Source organism: Salvia hispanica, chromosome 1, assembly GCF_029641045.1.
Source record: "Salvia hispanica isolate PSC_SH4W2 chromosome 1, Shi_PSC_v1, whole genome shotgun sequence".
Classification (NCBI taxonomy): Eukaryota; Viridiplantae; Streptophyta; class Magnoliopsida; order Lamiales; family Lamiaceae; genus Salvia; species Salvia hispanica.
Genome location: NC_142692.1, coordinates 4503823 through 4520075, shown reverse-complemented (window position 1 = coordinate 4520075; position 16253 = coordinate 4503823). Strand labels below are relative to the sequence as shown.

The following is a 16253-nucleotide window of genomic DNA, read 5'->3' as shown; positions in this document are numbered from 1 at the left end:
ATTTTATAATTTAAAAATATATAAAATACTCACTTTTCTTAACATTTCTTAAAACTCGTGTCGCCTATAAATGAGACTCCTAATGGCGGATGGAGGGAGTATACTTTATACTCCCTCCATCCCACAAAAGATGTCACACTTGTGGGACGGCACAAAATTTTAAGAGGTTTTGTTTTGTGTGTTAAATGGAGAGAGAAAATATAATTTTTATATTCATGTGAGAGAGAACTTTTTCCAAAAAGAGAAATGTGACATCTTTTATGGGACAAACTAAAAAGAAAAGTATAACATCTTTTGTGGGACAGAGGGAGTATATGATTGTGTTTATATTTTTGTGGTATATACATTAGTTTACAGTATATACCTTAATTTACGGTATATACCGAATTTCGGTATGCAACGGTATACCGGTATACCGCAGTATTTGAAAATTCATACCGTTACCATATCGGAATCTTTCGGTAAGGTATCATACCGTACCGAAAGTCACGGTATACCAAAAATTCGGTATTTTCGGTATTTTTTCGATACGATAAGACCGGTATTTCGGTATTTCGGCATTTTTCCCCAGCCCTAGGTGAGTGGGTTTTTAAGCTCAGCTACCTTAACTAATTTTGTTATTACTCATTAGGTTAGTTTTCTAATTGCATGGACACATATTTGTTTTATTTTTATCAATTCAAATGTTGCTTTTCTTCCTTCCTTTTTCATATGTCTATATATTGTTGTTAAGTCTTGAAGGTGTTGAAGCTTAATCATTGCTAAAGCAGAGAGATCTTTTTTTTTCATATATTTATTTTTGAAAGTACAAAGTTTTACTTTGATGAATGAACTTTGATCACATATTTAATTTTATGTTTTATTCTGCATTTCTTTGCTCTGTTGAGGTTCTTTCATAAAATTTTGATAGTATATGTAGTGTAAAGAGTTCGATAATGAAATATCAAGAAACAAACAATAATATTATTACCACACCACAATCATCAAATATTATATTACAGAGTGCCCAAACAAGGGAAACAAATAAATATCACAAATCCAATCAAGACTACGTAAAAGAATATTTTGCCTAGCACAAAGACAACATTTCACTAGTACTTCAAAGCTATAGCTGCAAGAACTGCCACAAAATGCAAAGGCGAAATCCGGTAAGCTGCAGAAGGTGTCACCCCAGCCCTGCTACCCGATGGCGTTTCGCCTGCAGTGCCCGGAGCTGGTGGAGCTGGAGTTTCCTCGCCTGGTGGAGCTGGAGTATCCTCGCCTCGTGGAGCCAGTGCTTCCGGTGGAGCTAACCCTGTAGGTGCACCAAATATGATGATGCAAAAAAATCAAATCTTGATTTTTTTGTGTCTAAATTTGGACTAATGGAACAAACCTGAAACAGTAGGAGAAGGGGCTGCATTGGGAGAGAGAGACGGGGAGAAGGCTGCGGGCGCTGGAGCTGGAACCGGAGCACCTTCAGCTGCAGAGAGTTCTTCATCAGCAAAAAAAAGAGTAGGAGGTGTTGGACTAATATGATGATGGTGGTGAAATGATCTAACCTTTGCATTGGAGGGGGACTCCGGGCATGTTGCAGGCGCGTGGCAGGGAGACTGCGAGGGTTCGGTTGAGGGGGATGTTGAAGGGGACGCTGCCGGTGACTATTAGGCAGAGGCAGTCCTTGCCACTGCTCATGAGGGACTTGAGTGAGTTGCAGCACTCTGAAGGGGGGCTGCTCCCACTGAGGCTGCTGTTGGTCACGAAGTTCATGCACGGTGTGAACGTCGTGATCATGGAGGGCGTGCACGGGGTGGAGATCTGGGCCGAGGCAGAGGAGAGGAGGAGTGCCGTTGCGATGAGTGCTAGGGCTGAGATCGAGATCCAGGAGGCCATGTTGTTGTTGTTGTTGTTGTTGTTGAGTTTTGTGGATAATGTGTGGGAATGGTAGTGATTTTGTTGGAGGTTTTAGGATGATGGAATTGGAGTTTGAGAGTAGTGAATTTATAGATTGAAGAGTTTGGAGTTGGAGCAATTAATATTGGAGGGAAGGGAGATCTCTCACCTAAAGTGGGATTTGTGGATCAACTACTTATAACTAATTACTTGGGATATACTATGATTAAGATGTCTATCAAATTAGAATAGGTTTCTTGGTCTGTCATGTTTGCCACTTGGCTTCTTTGTCTTTCCTTAAATAAGAACTCCAATGTTTTTATCTTGATAGAATGAATAGTGTGATGATTGGATGAAGAGTTCTTTTTCTTACAATTTCTTTTCTATTTGTGATTTTCAATATTGGGCAAGTAGTATAGTCACATATGAAATGAAGGAAGTAAGGGTACGTAAAAGTAGAGTTATTCTTTATTCATTTATTGGGATGTAGTTGAACTATGTTTAATCACAGTACTATTGTGGAAAAAGTACACAAGGCTCGTCTAACTTAATTAATTTAATCAAATTATAGCTAGTGTCCCAAAATTTAATCATATTTTGATGTCACAATTCAGAAACACTCTTTTCTATTTGGACACATATTCTAACATGGCATACATGCATATGAATGATAAATAATTAGTGTTGGATTCATAATTTCATGTAGAAGTTGTAAATTTTTTAATCCAATTAAACCCTATGTATATCGAACTTATTTTACATATAAATTTCGGTTTAGTTTATGTCTCAAAGAAGGTTATATGCATAGAATAAATTGATAAAGAATTCATTTAAATGACAAGTGTGGCATGCATAAAAGTCAACTAAAAGACATAGTTAGGTAATCAACCAGATGATTAATAGTGCTAAATTATTACAAATACATGCACCCTTTTGCATAAGTACTAGGTTTAACATGTAAACAATAAAAATTAACACAAAATTAAGATCAATAATGTGACACGTTGGCCAAATTTGGCTAAGTAAAGTGCGGCTATTACCTCACATGAACCCTTCTAGTTTACCAAATACAACATTCTAGCAATTCTTATCACTAGGGAGATTTTAATCCACAACATTTATAAATGGCAACCTAGGTATATATATACATCACTAGTTTATGCGAATTCCAATGCAATAATAACAAAAAAAACAAGGCATATAATTTATACATACATACAAGATTTGAGGTTTGAATCCATCGAAAATGGCGCCAAAAACGGTTGCGATCTTCGTTGCACTTGTAGCAATTGCCGTTGTTTCGACAACAATAAATGGTCAATCCGACTGCACAAGTGTGATAGTGAGCATGGCGTCGTGCCTCAACTATGTGTCGGGATCGGCCGCCACGCCTTCGGCATCGTGCTGCTCTGCCTTGGATAATGTGGTGAAGACGCAGCCGCGGTGCCTATGCACCATAGTCAACGGCGGTGGATCATCATTTGGCGTCAGCATCAATCAAACCCTCGCACTCGGTCTCCCCGGCGTGTGCAAGGTGGATACCCCGCCAACTAGCAGATGTAACGGTAAGTGAAGTAACACTTAGTATATTACTGTATCCGTCCACCAAAAATAGAATTAAAGAAATGAGACACGGATTTTAACAAAAGCAGTTGAAACATTAATATGTTGTGGAACGTGCACAAAATGACAAAAATAAACTATGTTTTTTAGACGGACGAATTATATTAGTATAATTCTATTTCTAAAATTGTATGTTTGACAATAGTGTTTTTTTTTTTTTTTACTATAAATTAATGTAAATGTGAAATTGATTTATAATTCTATAGTTGTTAATGGGCCTGTGGGTTCTCCAGAGAGTGCACCTCCAGAATCTGCTGATGGATCTCCCTCTGTCACTGGTAAATTCTAAATTCCAATTTTTATTATCTATGCTTCTTATTTTTTTAAATAATTAATATAAATCTCATATTTATATACTCGATTCGACTCGACTCGTCTCGTTTGCACCGTGATCATGCAGGGTCGAAGACAACTCCTACCGATGGCTCAACCTCGAGCGGAAGCACAATCAACATCAGTCTTGTGACCAAAATCACATTCTTCATCACAGTTGCATATGCTTCATCAGCTCTCAACATCTACTGATTTTAGAGAGAATTAAGAAATCATAATATATGTTTTATGTGTGTCTGTGTGTATTAAGTATTAATTGCTATTTTATTTTCCTGTAAGAACCATTGATGGTTTATGTGAGTTTTTTATTAAAATGTGACTTTTATAAATTGGTGAGAGTGCGTGTGAGTCGTGTCAGGGTTTGTTGAGAAACTTACAAAGTTGAAAGATTATAGTAGTATGTTTGTGCTATGGAATTTATGTTTCTGAATGGATTTGAGCTTTTCTTTATAAGTCAATTTAATTGAATCTATTGTTTCTCTACGTATCTCTAGTTCGAATAATAGAATTTAACTAATTACATTGGTAATTTACTTTGTTACTAGTACTTTTATGATGTATCTCAATTCTATAATAACTTATCATCATATTAAAAGTATTACTCCCATATAGAAAAAATTGAAATAGAAGAAATTTTTATAAGTAAATGGCATAACACTTTTTTCAGAATTAAAATTAAAAACTACTACCTCCGTCCCCCAAATTTTGACACGGTTTGACCCGGTACGAGTTTTAATAAATGTAATGAAAAGTGTGTTGAAAAAGTTGGTGGGATGTGAGTCCTACTTTTAAAGTATTAGTTATATAATAAAATGTGAGTATGAATGAGTTAGTGGAATATGAGGTCCACTACGAGAAATGGTAAAAAGTGAAGTGTGTCAAACTTTCAAGGACGGACCGAAATGGTAAACTGTGTCAAAATTTGGGGGACGGAGGTAGTAACTGATATACGAAAATTAATTGCTGAATAGACCTATATATTTTTAGAATTTAGAAAATTAATTGCTGAATAGACCTATATATTTTTAGAATTTAGAATTTGCCAATTTTGTTGCCTCTAAATGACAAGGAGTAATAGTATTGGTAAATTTAAAGCGTCAACAACTAAAGAGATTTTTATTTTATTAGTGAGAGAATGGTTAATAAGAATCATGTAAATATTACTTTATACAGTAATATGTTAAGAAGCAACAAACTGTGAGTTAAATAAATTAGTCCACATATAATTTAGTATATCAATAATAATAATAATAATAATATATAATTATTATTATTAATTAATTTTAGAAATTATAGTATAAAAATGAAAGCCATATCACATATTTTTCTTTATTTTTAAATAAACAAACAAATACACACCAATCTTCAATTTTTATGTAATTTGCAAAATAACCACACTAATACAAATTGTTATGTATTAAAGACAATAAATATATGAAATACAAATAACAATACTAACACGGACTTACACTATCGATATAGAAGGAAATTGTGGCGGGATATTATTTTTTAATCTAAGTGCCACCCCACTTAGATCCGCGACTACTTACTTGGTAAATAATTTAATCATACAAATTCAAAGAGATCACGCTGAATAATCAAGGCTAATTACTTGGTAAATAATTTAATCATGCAACACAAATTCAAAGAGATCACACTGTATAATCAAGGTTGCTCACCCACATAGCTAACTAATTCCATCTGTCCTAATACTGATTCTTGTCTTGAATTGACTATTATAAAAATTAATAAAAAAAAAGTTAACTAATCCACTGTCACATTAGGCAAGTTGGTAACCAACACCACCCAACCTTAACATTTCCCTATATAAAGGGTTTTACCAAATCCAAATTCTCCATCACAAAACACATTTGACTTCTCCAACAGCATCAAGAAGTCTACATCATCCAAAAATGGCACTCCAACACACCTCGATGGGCTTCGCCGTGATTCTCGCCACCGCCCTTTTGGCGGGCATGGCGACGGCCCAATCCAGCGACTGCACAAATGTTCTCATCAGCATGTCTCCGTGCCTCAACTACATCTCTGGAAACTCGTCCTCCCCCTCCTCCGGGTGCTGCACACAGCTGCGCACGGTCGTGGGATCCCAGCCCCAGTGTTTGTGTGAGGTTCTCAATGGCGGTGGCTCCAACCTCGGCCTCAACATTAACCAAACTCAGGCTTTGGCCTTGCCAGGCGCATGCAACGTCGAAACTCCCCCTCTCACCCGATGCAACGGTAAAGAATTTCATCCTAATCTATTAACATTTTTTCTAGTGATTCGCATGTGCGCTTAATGTTTTCTTGCGATGGGCAGCTGCCTCCCCTGCTGGCTCTCCCGACTCAGCACCGGATTCTCCCAACACCGGCTCAGGTACGTGCGATGTTTACCATTAACTATTTAAAACTTTTACCTGAATTTTTAAAAAAGGAAGAACCTCCAGAACTACAAGAATCCTTCGTTAGAATGGGATTCCGACTCTGACTTTCAAAATGTTGATGGCAGGGGATGGATCTAAGACGGTGCCAAATGGTGATGGTTTCTCTGGAGCAACTTCAAATAAGTTGGGTGTTACAGCTCTGTTTTGCCTTCTCTTCCTAGTGTCCATGGCTTGATTTCATCCTAGTTTAAGAATGTTGTATGGCATTTATTGTTTCTGCATTTTTAGTAGTGATTGTTTATTTGATTTTGATGCGACCTGTTTATTGGGGTCTCATCTGAATTTGTATCATGGCTGAAGAGACTATTTTGCCAGTTTCTTCTCTTCCGAATAAAAATAATTCATTTTGTTCTGTTTAAATTTTGCAACACGATAGTTAAATGATCATAAATTATAAACATACAAAATGACCTGAACTGCATCCCAGTAACATAATAGTTGCTGTTAATCAAATAATCTAGTTTTATACAAACTACATCTAAAAACTAACATTAGAAGAAGGAGAAGACATACAAATTAAACAGCATTAGATATCATTTCCAAATTGTTACCCCTAAACAATACTCATCTACAACATGAAAACAACTGAGAAACTGAGAAACGACAACTCGAATAAGCATGGTGAATTTACAAGCTCAACCTCACACCAGATCACATTGCTGCTCTGCCTCCACAAGCACAGGGGAAGTTTCCCACATTGAACAAGTTGGTCATAATCTTTGTTGGTTTCTAGTTTCATCTTCTGCATCTGCAATCACAGTATAGTTCCCAACCTTAGTCAACGATAATATTACTTCAACCAGGACAATTTACACATCATCCCATCATGAAAGTTATTTTACAGGTCAGACGGTAAATATTTTTATTCTCATCTATCATCACAGTTGCATAACAGTCCAAAGGCAGAAAAAACTGAGTGCGAAATGGCAACTGCCAGGATGACGACGAGTGAGCACAACATGAAAATTCGACTTATGCAAACAAGTTGATAAGAATCAATAAGGCTCTCGAATGAAATTCTGAGTCTCTGACATATGCTACTAGTTCGACTTGTAGCTAAGAATACAAACCATACATAAATTAACATGTCAATTCCAGGTCACATAGTCCGTGATGTTGCCTGAGCTATGCAACCTTGTTTCCATTTTCCAACCCCCTGACCCCTAACATCACCAAAATTTAATGGGGTTAATTAAGCAGTAATAGCACAGTCAACAGACACTATCTCCTAATTTCACTATTTTCACAATTAAGAAACCACAGAGATATTAGTATAATCATGCGACAGAATCTTTCTTCTTCAGCAATCAGCATTCCCCAGAGGCTCCACCCGTCAAATTTCTACTTATACATATAAGAAACACATATATGACAGCACTAATACACTAGTGTAAGTACAGGCTTTAACCCCCTCCATTTTAGCTCATCAGCAGCATATATTTGGTGGCACTGGGTTCCATGTGATGTGTATGAGAAATGAAAAAAAGAAAATCAAAAGAACATAACTTACTCTAACGAGATCGAGATCGCATAAATTCTTCAAGTTTATCCCACACCTCCAGAGCTGCAGCTCTGTCCTGATGTCGCTTATTTTTGCTTATCTGGACATAAATTCTTCTTATATCAGAAAATCAGAGATATAACCACACAAAACATATAGTATTAGATTTTAGTTCAAAATATTACTTTCTGCATATATATATGTGTGTATACTGTATACATATATAATGTATCATGCTGCAAGTCATTTACTGATTTAGAATGAGAGAATCTGAAACTTTCCATTTACATTGTATTTATCAAGAGCTTTTGTTTTTATCAAATAGTCAAATAGTAACTACACATACTGATAAGTAAATGGTATATATGACCTCTCTCCATATCAAGAACCTAGTTCAACCTATCAAATACGATTATTCAGAAATATGACTTCAGACCAAGATTCAACACAAAATTTATCCCTCATGGGCTCTCTTCTCATTGTTTCTCTACAGTTGTCCCCCACCCCCAAGCTGAAAACTGAAAAGTACTGCTAATTTGACATTACAGGATGCATTGGAGGAAATCTTGGTTCTACAAGAAGCCATAAATGGGCTAAATGTCCCAAAACACAGTATACACAGGAATGGGTGGACTCTGCGAAATGGGGTAAAATCTAATTTGTACATAGAAGAGGAGTAATAGGTGATTAAAGTGTGGAAGGGCACTTCATTTGAAATACTCACCGAAATAATCTTGACATTCCACTGCTTCACAACTTTTGCTGATTCCACACTGTCATCCTCAAAGCGCATGAAGAACCCAAGAACTGCAAGAAAAGCATGTCATTACTTATTTGTAATTTTCCCTTCGAATGACATCGAAATCACTATCACCTTATAATAATGAACTCGCACTTGCATTTGTTATGATTGAATGACTTCTATTAGTGATAATATCCAGAATCAGGCATAGCACATCCAAATTAGTTTTAATCATCATACTAGAAAATCTCCAAACGAGCCCCACTAGTTTGATGTTTTACAAAAGATGATGATAAAGATCAGCTTTCTTCTTCTCTATGCAATTTTTCTTTTTCACTCATATTCAGCTAATGTTCCTATATACAAATAAGAAACACTATGGATACCCTAAGATGGCAATAACCAGTTCATTGAGAAACTAATTTGACACATGATTCTACGAATATATGAAACATATGTCAGGCATATCTGTGTAAGAAACCAAAATGTGCTTAACTAAACATGTCAATGTACACCACACACACTGTAAACAGGATCATAAACTTAAATGCAGCTAATTCAAGCACCAAGATCAACAGTTCCCAGCCAAAACTTACTCTTATTAAAGATCTCCACGTGGTCCTTAAAAGGCCAGTCTTTGAACTGCCACTCTTTCCCAAGCACAAAAACTGCAACCACACGATCCCAATCATCGCTCTTCAGCGCAGAGGGCTTGTCCCTCACCTCATAAGCTGTCACCACGCGATCCCTACTGAACTTCTTCTGCACCGTCACACAATCAGGCTTCCCCCCTTTCATCTGCTTCAGCTTCACATCAGTGGGAATAAAAACCCCATCTTCCAAAAACTCCTTCACATTATATATTGTGATCAAAGTCGAAAATGCACTTGGGACCAAAATGATTGGAACCCCTTCCCCAATCTTCCGCATCTTAGTTGCCTCCTCACCCACACCAAACCCTCTACTCTCAATCCGATTCTTCGCCACAATGTTATCCTTCCTCTGCAGCGCCTCCATCCGCTGTCTCTCCTCATCCCTCTTCAACGCCGAGGTGAGCACGCTGTAGAAATCACGTTTTTTGAAAACCAGCATTGCCTCTTTATCCCTAATTGGCCTCTCCTTCGCCCTAATCAGCTCAATCAAACTAGTCCCGCCGTCCAAACCCACGGAATCGCCCGCCTCGTACTGCAAGCTGCGATCTACGTTGCTAATTTGGGGGTTAATGTTGGGGAAATCGAGGGGGACAATTGAATCGGAGGATTGGACTTTCCCGGTGAGGTAATCGAGGAGCGGCTTCCGATCGGGGAGAGTGACGGCGGGGATGCGGAGGGCGCGGGCGTTCTGGATGTATTCGGTGTGCTTGAGGTGGTGGTTGGTGATGAAGTGGACTAGGGTTTCGAGGGTGTAGCGGCGCGTCTGCTGCACGTGCTTGGAGCGGTAGGTGGTCTCGATGGTGGCGGGGAAGGAGTAGTCGGAGCCGAAGCGGAAATCGTCGTTGACTCGGACGATTCGGTCGAGTGAGTTGCTGATGGTGTATTCCCGGAGGAGGGTTAACGGATCCATCGGAAACGGCGGCCGGGCGGCGGAGGAGCGCTGATCTTTTATTTTGAGGGTTTTAGTGCCACAATTTAACTTAACATTAATAATTTTTTCGTATTTATTATATTAACCATTTTTATGTTTATGTTCTTTATTAATGAGTAAATGAATTTAACTTTAAGGAGTATAGATAATTTTTTTACGTGAACGTATTTTATATATTAATATATTTTTTAACGTAATTCCAGTTTTCCAATTTAAAATATCTGAAAATCAATATTGAACTAATACAGTTAGGGTGTGTTTGATTTTCGCCAATATTGTTCCTTTCTTCTGGGCTTATATTTATGTTGAGTGAAGCCCAAGATGAGGCTTATTGGGCCAGAGAGAGCTAATCTCAGCCCATGACAAAATATGATCTTAACTTTATTCGAAAATTGGAAAATATTAATCAATCATGCAACTTGAGAGATTGCATTTATGCTAAATATCCTGTATTTAAATGAATATCATGATATCAGATATGTAATCTATTATTGACCTACAAACTTAACTGCATATCATTTTACCTCCACTATAAAATGTCATAACCCTTCTTCATTTTTTTTCATCAAAAACAATTTTACATACTCCATAAAATATAAAAAGAAGATGTCTCGTGCTTTTTCTCTCTTGGTGCTCATTGGTTTCTTGGTTCTTGTTATTACCCCATCTCTTGCTCGTGATTTAGATGACAATGCATCATTACTAGATTCTAGTTTAGATGAAGGTTTCGGAGATGATGAGAAGTTAGATATTGAAACGCTCAAGCGTCACCGCCACCGCCATCGTCGTGGCCGTCATGCTCCTCCTCCTCATAGCCACGACGCACCAAAACACGGCCGCCGCCATGCTCCTCCTCCCCATGACGCACCAAAACACGGTCGCCGCCATGCTCCTCCTCCCCACCATCACCATAATGCTCCTCCACCTGAAACGTTTTGAAATGTACTCGTTGTTTAAGAGAACAAATTAGTACCTCTAATACTATAAGAGTTTTCTTATGTACAAGATATTACTGATTAAATAAATAATAACATCAAGTGTTATTGTTAATATTATGATGCACAGATCGTTAATTATTTTATGGTGGAAATATAAATAATTCGATGAGACATGAAAAATCTGTTTACAACAATATACACATGAGATAATTTATGATAGTGTTCAAACCATATGATGCAGTAGTAAATTATCTCTTAATTTTTGTGAATTTGATATAGTTTTAATTATTAAGCGACATTTTGAGTCTTATAAAAAACGGAGCAAAATTTTTAAGATAACACGTGTTTTAATATCAAATTGACAACATAAGAAATTGATAGAATAAAAGTGAGTGGAGTATTATTACTTAAGAATGTGATCTATTTTATAAGAGAGAAAAATATACCAAAAATGAAAATGGATTATTTATTGGATAAATTAAAATAGAAAAAAGACGATGTACAATTGAAGATATACTATACGAAAATGAATGTTTTAGGTATTTTAGAAAACTTGAATGATTGTTGAAGCATCATTAATTGTAAACTAAAATTGTTGAAATCAAAGCATCATTAATTTTGGGTCTAGACCCCAAAGATTTTCAAATTTTCTAGAAGTATTTTGATAATTGTATATTAAACTTATATTTTTAAAAAGTTTTTTTGATTACTGATTAAATTTAAAAATCATCAATTTATTTTATGTGAGAACTGTAATCCATGACCAATTCATTTTTATCTTTGTTATTTTTCAATGTTTTGATTATATCAACATTTTATTGTAAAAATTGTGAAATATCTTTTTCAGCCTCAAAAGTGAAATATCTTTTTCAGCCTCAAAAGTGAAATACAGGCAAATGAGAACGCATATTTACAACTTTAAGAGATAATGATTTTGCTCAAAATCAATAGATAAGTTTAATATTCTATATGGAGTACAAAAATAGACTTACATTTGAAAATTTTAAATAGCTAAAAATTAAAAAATATATAATATACTAATAAAGGGTGCAAACAAGCAATTATTTGCATTATGGACTTTTATACAGTATGTTGTTTTCTCTGACTTAAACTAATCATTATATTATATATACAATTGCCTCCATACAAAACTCCCTTCATAAACTAAATTTCAACATTCATAAATTATTTTTGAGCCGTGGCCACTACTCCAAGTTATGGCTTACACTGTTACACTAAATGACAAAAATCAATCTACTTCGATTTATTTATTTCCTATATATGGATTATATGGATCAAAATATTTCCGACGTCAAAATCAGTAAATATGGCAGAAAAAATGATGTGGTTTTGTTTTTATATTTGCTCAGTATTTGATTTATTATATTAATTTAATTTTGACCAAATATAGGATAATTAAAAAAAAATAAACATTTTGATTTCAAAAGTTATTCTTTATTGGAAACCATTAATGATCTTATCATCATTCAAAAATCTGTAAATAAATTATCAAATAGGCATGCAGTTTGAGAAATTGCATTAATACTAAATATCTCGTATTTAAATGAATATCGATGAGATCAGATATGCAATCTATATTATTACCCAAAAACTTAACTACTTCATAATTTTACCCCTATAAAATGTTATAATCCTTCTTCAATTTTTCTCATCAGAAAACAATTTTGTTTAATAAAGTTAAAAGAAAATGTCTCGTGCTTTTTCTCTCTTGGTGCTCATTGGTTTCTTGGTTCTTATAGTTACCCCATCTCTTGCTCGTGATTTAGATGACGATGCATCATTGTTATATTCGAACTTTAGTGAAGGTTTCGGAGATGATGAGACGAATATTGAATCGCTCAAGCGTCACCGCCACCGCCATCGTCAAGGCCGCCATGCTCCCCCTCCTCGTAGTCACGGCCGCCGCCATGCTCCTCCTCCCCATGACGCACCAAAACACGGTCGCCACCATGCTCCTCCTCCCCACCATCACCATCATGCTCCTCCACCTGAAATGTTTTGAAATGTACTATTTTTTGAGGGAACAAATTAGAACTTCTATTATTATAATAAGAGTTTCTTATATACAAGAGGAGTATTACTTATTAAATAAATAATAACATCTAGTTTTATTGTTAATATTATGGTGCACTGATCGTTAATTATTTTATGATGGAAATATAAATAATTTTCAACGAGACATGAAAAACATGTATACAACAATATACGTATGAGCGAATTTATGACAATGTTCAAATTAAATCATATGCCACAGTCAATTATCTCTTAAATTTTTGTGGATTTGATGTGGTTTTAATTATTATTCAACATTTTGAGTTCTTTGTAATACATATATATGCTTAATCCGTCTTATAAAAATAAAATTTTTAGAATAATATGTGTTTTAATAGTAAATTGATAAAGTAAGAAATTGATAGAAAAAAATGATTAATGTAGTAAGTATTAGTTAAGAATGTGATCTATCTCATAAAAGAGAAAAAAAAAAAAATGGATTATTTTAAGTATTACTAACATTTCTTTTCAAAGTAATTAAAAAAATTTGAAAAAATTGTGATATTATAATTTAATTGGTAACTATCCTATTTTAAGTATTACTAATATTTCTTTTTCAAGTAATTCCTTATACGAAAAATTTAGATAATTAATAATTGTACTAAAACATTTCCATCACATTTTTCGTCATTATAATGTGGTTAAGATATTTTTGTTACAATTACAAGTATTTCGAAAAAAAATTGGCTTCCAAACCTCAAGACATTTTTTTTTTATATTTTGCCTAAAGGATGAACTATAATACTACTATATAATTAAGGGGTAATACAAGTAATTTTATTCAATATGGATTTTTATAATATGTAGTTTACTTTTTTTTAATGGTTAAATGAATTTGTTTAATAGTTGTGAAGATTTTTTATACAAAACTTTTAAAAGTTAATTAACTATAGGGGAGAAGCTTAGACTAAGTCAAATTAACGTTGCATTGATATATACACGGGAGAGTGATCAATTGCTAACTCATCATTTAATTGTTAACTACAACTAATTTAAGGTTATAGGATTTTAGAAAACGTGTGGTCCAAATTAGGGTTTTGGATGAAAATGTCAATATACTGTTTCGAAAATATCAACACAATGCTTTGAGAATGTCAACACAATGCTTATATTATAATTTTACATATATTATATTGACAGATTTTATATAGTATGTTGACATTTCTGCTGTACGAAGAAATTAAAGAATTTTTTTTCAAATTTTGACGTCGGAACATATGCATGTAGGATATCGTTGGAATCCTTATGAAATTATCTTTAATTTGATATATGTTATATGAATTTAAAGTTTTGAGATTTCTTTTAAAAGTTAGTTATAACTAACTAAACATGTAGTTAATTGACATTAATACTCTTATAGATATTTTTTGGAATTAATCCTATGGCCTTATTGACGTTTTTCATTGATCATATTAACATTTAGAGATTGATGATCTAAGCCTTTAACTTGAATATCTAATGGCTATTATTTATTTATAGTTAGCAATTAAATTATGAGTTAGCAATATAACACTTCCCCATATGCATAATTTCAAAATCCAGTGGATTTACTTAATTATTATATATGGAAAGCAAAAAATCTTAGCATTATGTACATTTACCTTATTGTCATTTATAAATTTGAAAATAAATAGAGAAAATAGCATTAATGGTAAATTTTTTTGTATTTAATATCATTGACGCACACCACAAACTTATACATTACCCTTCACATCCTCTATAAAAGATCATAGATTTTCTTCAGTACTGATCAACAAATAAAACGTCTCATACATTCTCTCTCTTGATACTCATTGGATTTTTGGTTATTTGGATGACCCTGTCTCTCGCTCGTGATTTAGATGAAGATGCATTGAATTATAATAAAAATGAAAATAATGAAGATGATGAGTTGTTATAGAATATAGAATCCCTCAAACACCACCACCACCAACATGGATCACCAAGAAACCATCGCCACCACGCTCCTCCTCCCCAACACCACCACCACGTTCCTCCTCCCCAACACCACCACGCTCCTCCTCCCCAACACCACCACCACGCTCCTCCTCCCCAACACCACCATGCTCCTCCTCCCCAGCATCGCCGCCATGCTTCTTCACCCCAACACCACCATCATGCTCCCCCGCCCCAGCATTGCCGCCATGCTCCTCCACCGGAATACTTTTGAAATGTATCCGTTGTTGCAGAAAACAAGTTAGTACTTTGCTTATTGTGTTAATTAATTTCTTATGTGTGAGATATAACAGTATATATAACACCTTAAGTACTACTACATGCTCTATTAATACTCCATAGAATGTATTATTGATCCACAAACCTAAATACTAGTAAATCATTTTACATTCACCATAGAATGTTATAAACTTTTTTCAATTTTCTCGTCTAAACAAGACATCCAAGAGTTCCAAGATCAATTAAACAAGAAGGATAAAGGAAATCAAGGAAGCACACAAATAGATTTATCCAATTGGATTTTTCTAGTTTGTCTTATGTTTGCTATGTATTTTTCATTACTTTATTTTAGGCTACTTGTCATAAACTAAATTTCAACATCAGTCGTAAAACATGATTAAATTATTTTTGAACCGTGGCCACCACTCCAAGCTATAGCCGACATAAAATGACAAAAATCAATAAAACACTTTGATTTATTTATATCCTTCGTACACAGAGATAGATCAAAATCATAAAAAATATGGGTGAAAACAGAGATGAAAAAATCAAAATCAATCTTAGGCCCTTAGAAATATCAGACATGGATGATTTCATGGCGTGGGCAAGTGATGAAAGAGTTGCCCGTTTCTGCACTTGGGAACCCTACACTTCACGAGATGAAGCACTCCACTTCCTCACCAACATCGCCATCCCCCACCCATGGCTCCGAGCCATCTGCGTCGGAGATCGAGTCGTGGGCTCGATCTCCGTCACGCCCGGCTCTGGCACCAGGAGCTGCACGGCGGAGCTCGGCTACGTGTTGGCGCACGAGCACTGGGGGAGAGGGATTGCCACGGAGGCGGTGAAGGTTGTGAGCTCCACCATTTTCCGAGAGTGGCCGCTGCTGCAGAGGCTCGAGGCTTTTGTGAACGCCGAGAATGGAAGGTCCCAGAAGGATCTAGACAAGGCTGGATTTGTGAGGGAAGGCT

At 35.3% G+C, this 16253-nt stretch overlaps 4 protein-coding genes across 6 annotated transcripts; 2 read left to right on the top strand and 2 right to left on the bottom strand.

Annotated features, from left to right (window-relative positions):
- Nucleotides 1-941: 941 nt before the first annotated feature.
- Nucleotides 942-1979, bottom strand: LOC125224397 (Bifunctional inhibitor/lipid-transfer protein/seed storage 2S albumin superfamily protein). Its single transcript, XM_048127793.1, has 3 exons — nt 1542-1979; nt 1376-1462; nt 942-1294 (listed from the first exon to the last, which is right to left on the bottom strand). The coding sequence occupies exons 1-3, from the start codon at nt 1870-1872 to the stop codon at nt 1092-1094; spliced, it is 621 nt and encodes a 206-aa protein (XP_047983750.1). The 5' UTR covers nt 1873-1979; the 3' UTR covers nt 942-1091.
- Nucleotides 1980-3052: 1073 nt separating this feature from the next.
- Nucleotides 3053-4258, top strand: LOC125185576 (non-specific lipid transfer protein GPI-anchored 5-like). 2 transcript variants are annotated; one of them, XM_048082130.2, is made up of 3 exons: nt 3053-3437; nt 3729-3773; nt 3896-4258. In XM_048082130.2, the coding sequence occupies exons 1-3, from the start codon at nt 3119-3121 to the stop codon at nt 4018-4020; spliced, it is 489 nt and encodes a 162-aa protein (XP_047938087.1). In that variant the 5' UTR covers nt 3053-3118; the 3' UTR covers nt 4021-4258. The 2 variants fall into 2 exon arrangements, with proteins under 2 accessions (XP_047938087.1, XP_047938086.1); XM_048082129.2 differs by having other exon boundaries at nt 3064-3437; nt 3702-3773.
- Nucleotides 4259-5691: 1433 nt separating this feature from the next.
- Nucleotides 5692-6629, top strand: LOC125222582 (non-specific lipid transfer protein GPI-anchored 5-like). The gene is made up of 3 exons (XM_048125279.2): nt 5692-6066; nt 6146-6202; nt 6335-6629. Exons 1-3 carry the CDS (start codon nt 5742-5744, stop codon nt 6442-6444), a joined length of 492 nt encoding a protein of 163 aa, XP_047981236.1. The 5' UTR covers nt 5692-5741; the 3' UTR covers nt 6445-6629.
- Nucleotides 6630-6676: 47 nt separating this feature from the next.
- Nucleotides 6677-10144, bottom strand: PHP (PLANT HOMOLOGOUS TO PARAFIBROMIN). 2 transcript variants are annotated; one of them, XR_007176584.2, is made up of 5 exons: nt 9109-10144; nt 8495-8577; nt 7780-7870; nt 7345-7432; nt 6677-7017 (listed from the first exon to the last, which is right to left on the bottom strand). XR_007176584.2 is itself a non-coding variant. In XM_048125277.2 (4 exons), exons 1-3 carry the CDS (start codon nt 10073-10075, stop codon nt 7781-7783), a joined length of 1140 nt encoding a protein of 379 aa, XP_047981234.1. In that variant the 5' UTR covers nt 10076-10144; the 3' UTR covers nt 6677-7017; nt 7780. The 2 variants fall into 2 exon arrangements, 1 of the variants encoding a protein (XP_047981234.1); XM_048125277.2 differs by lacking the exon at nt 7345-7432.
- Nucleotides 10145-16253: the final 6109 nt, after the last annotated feature.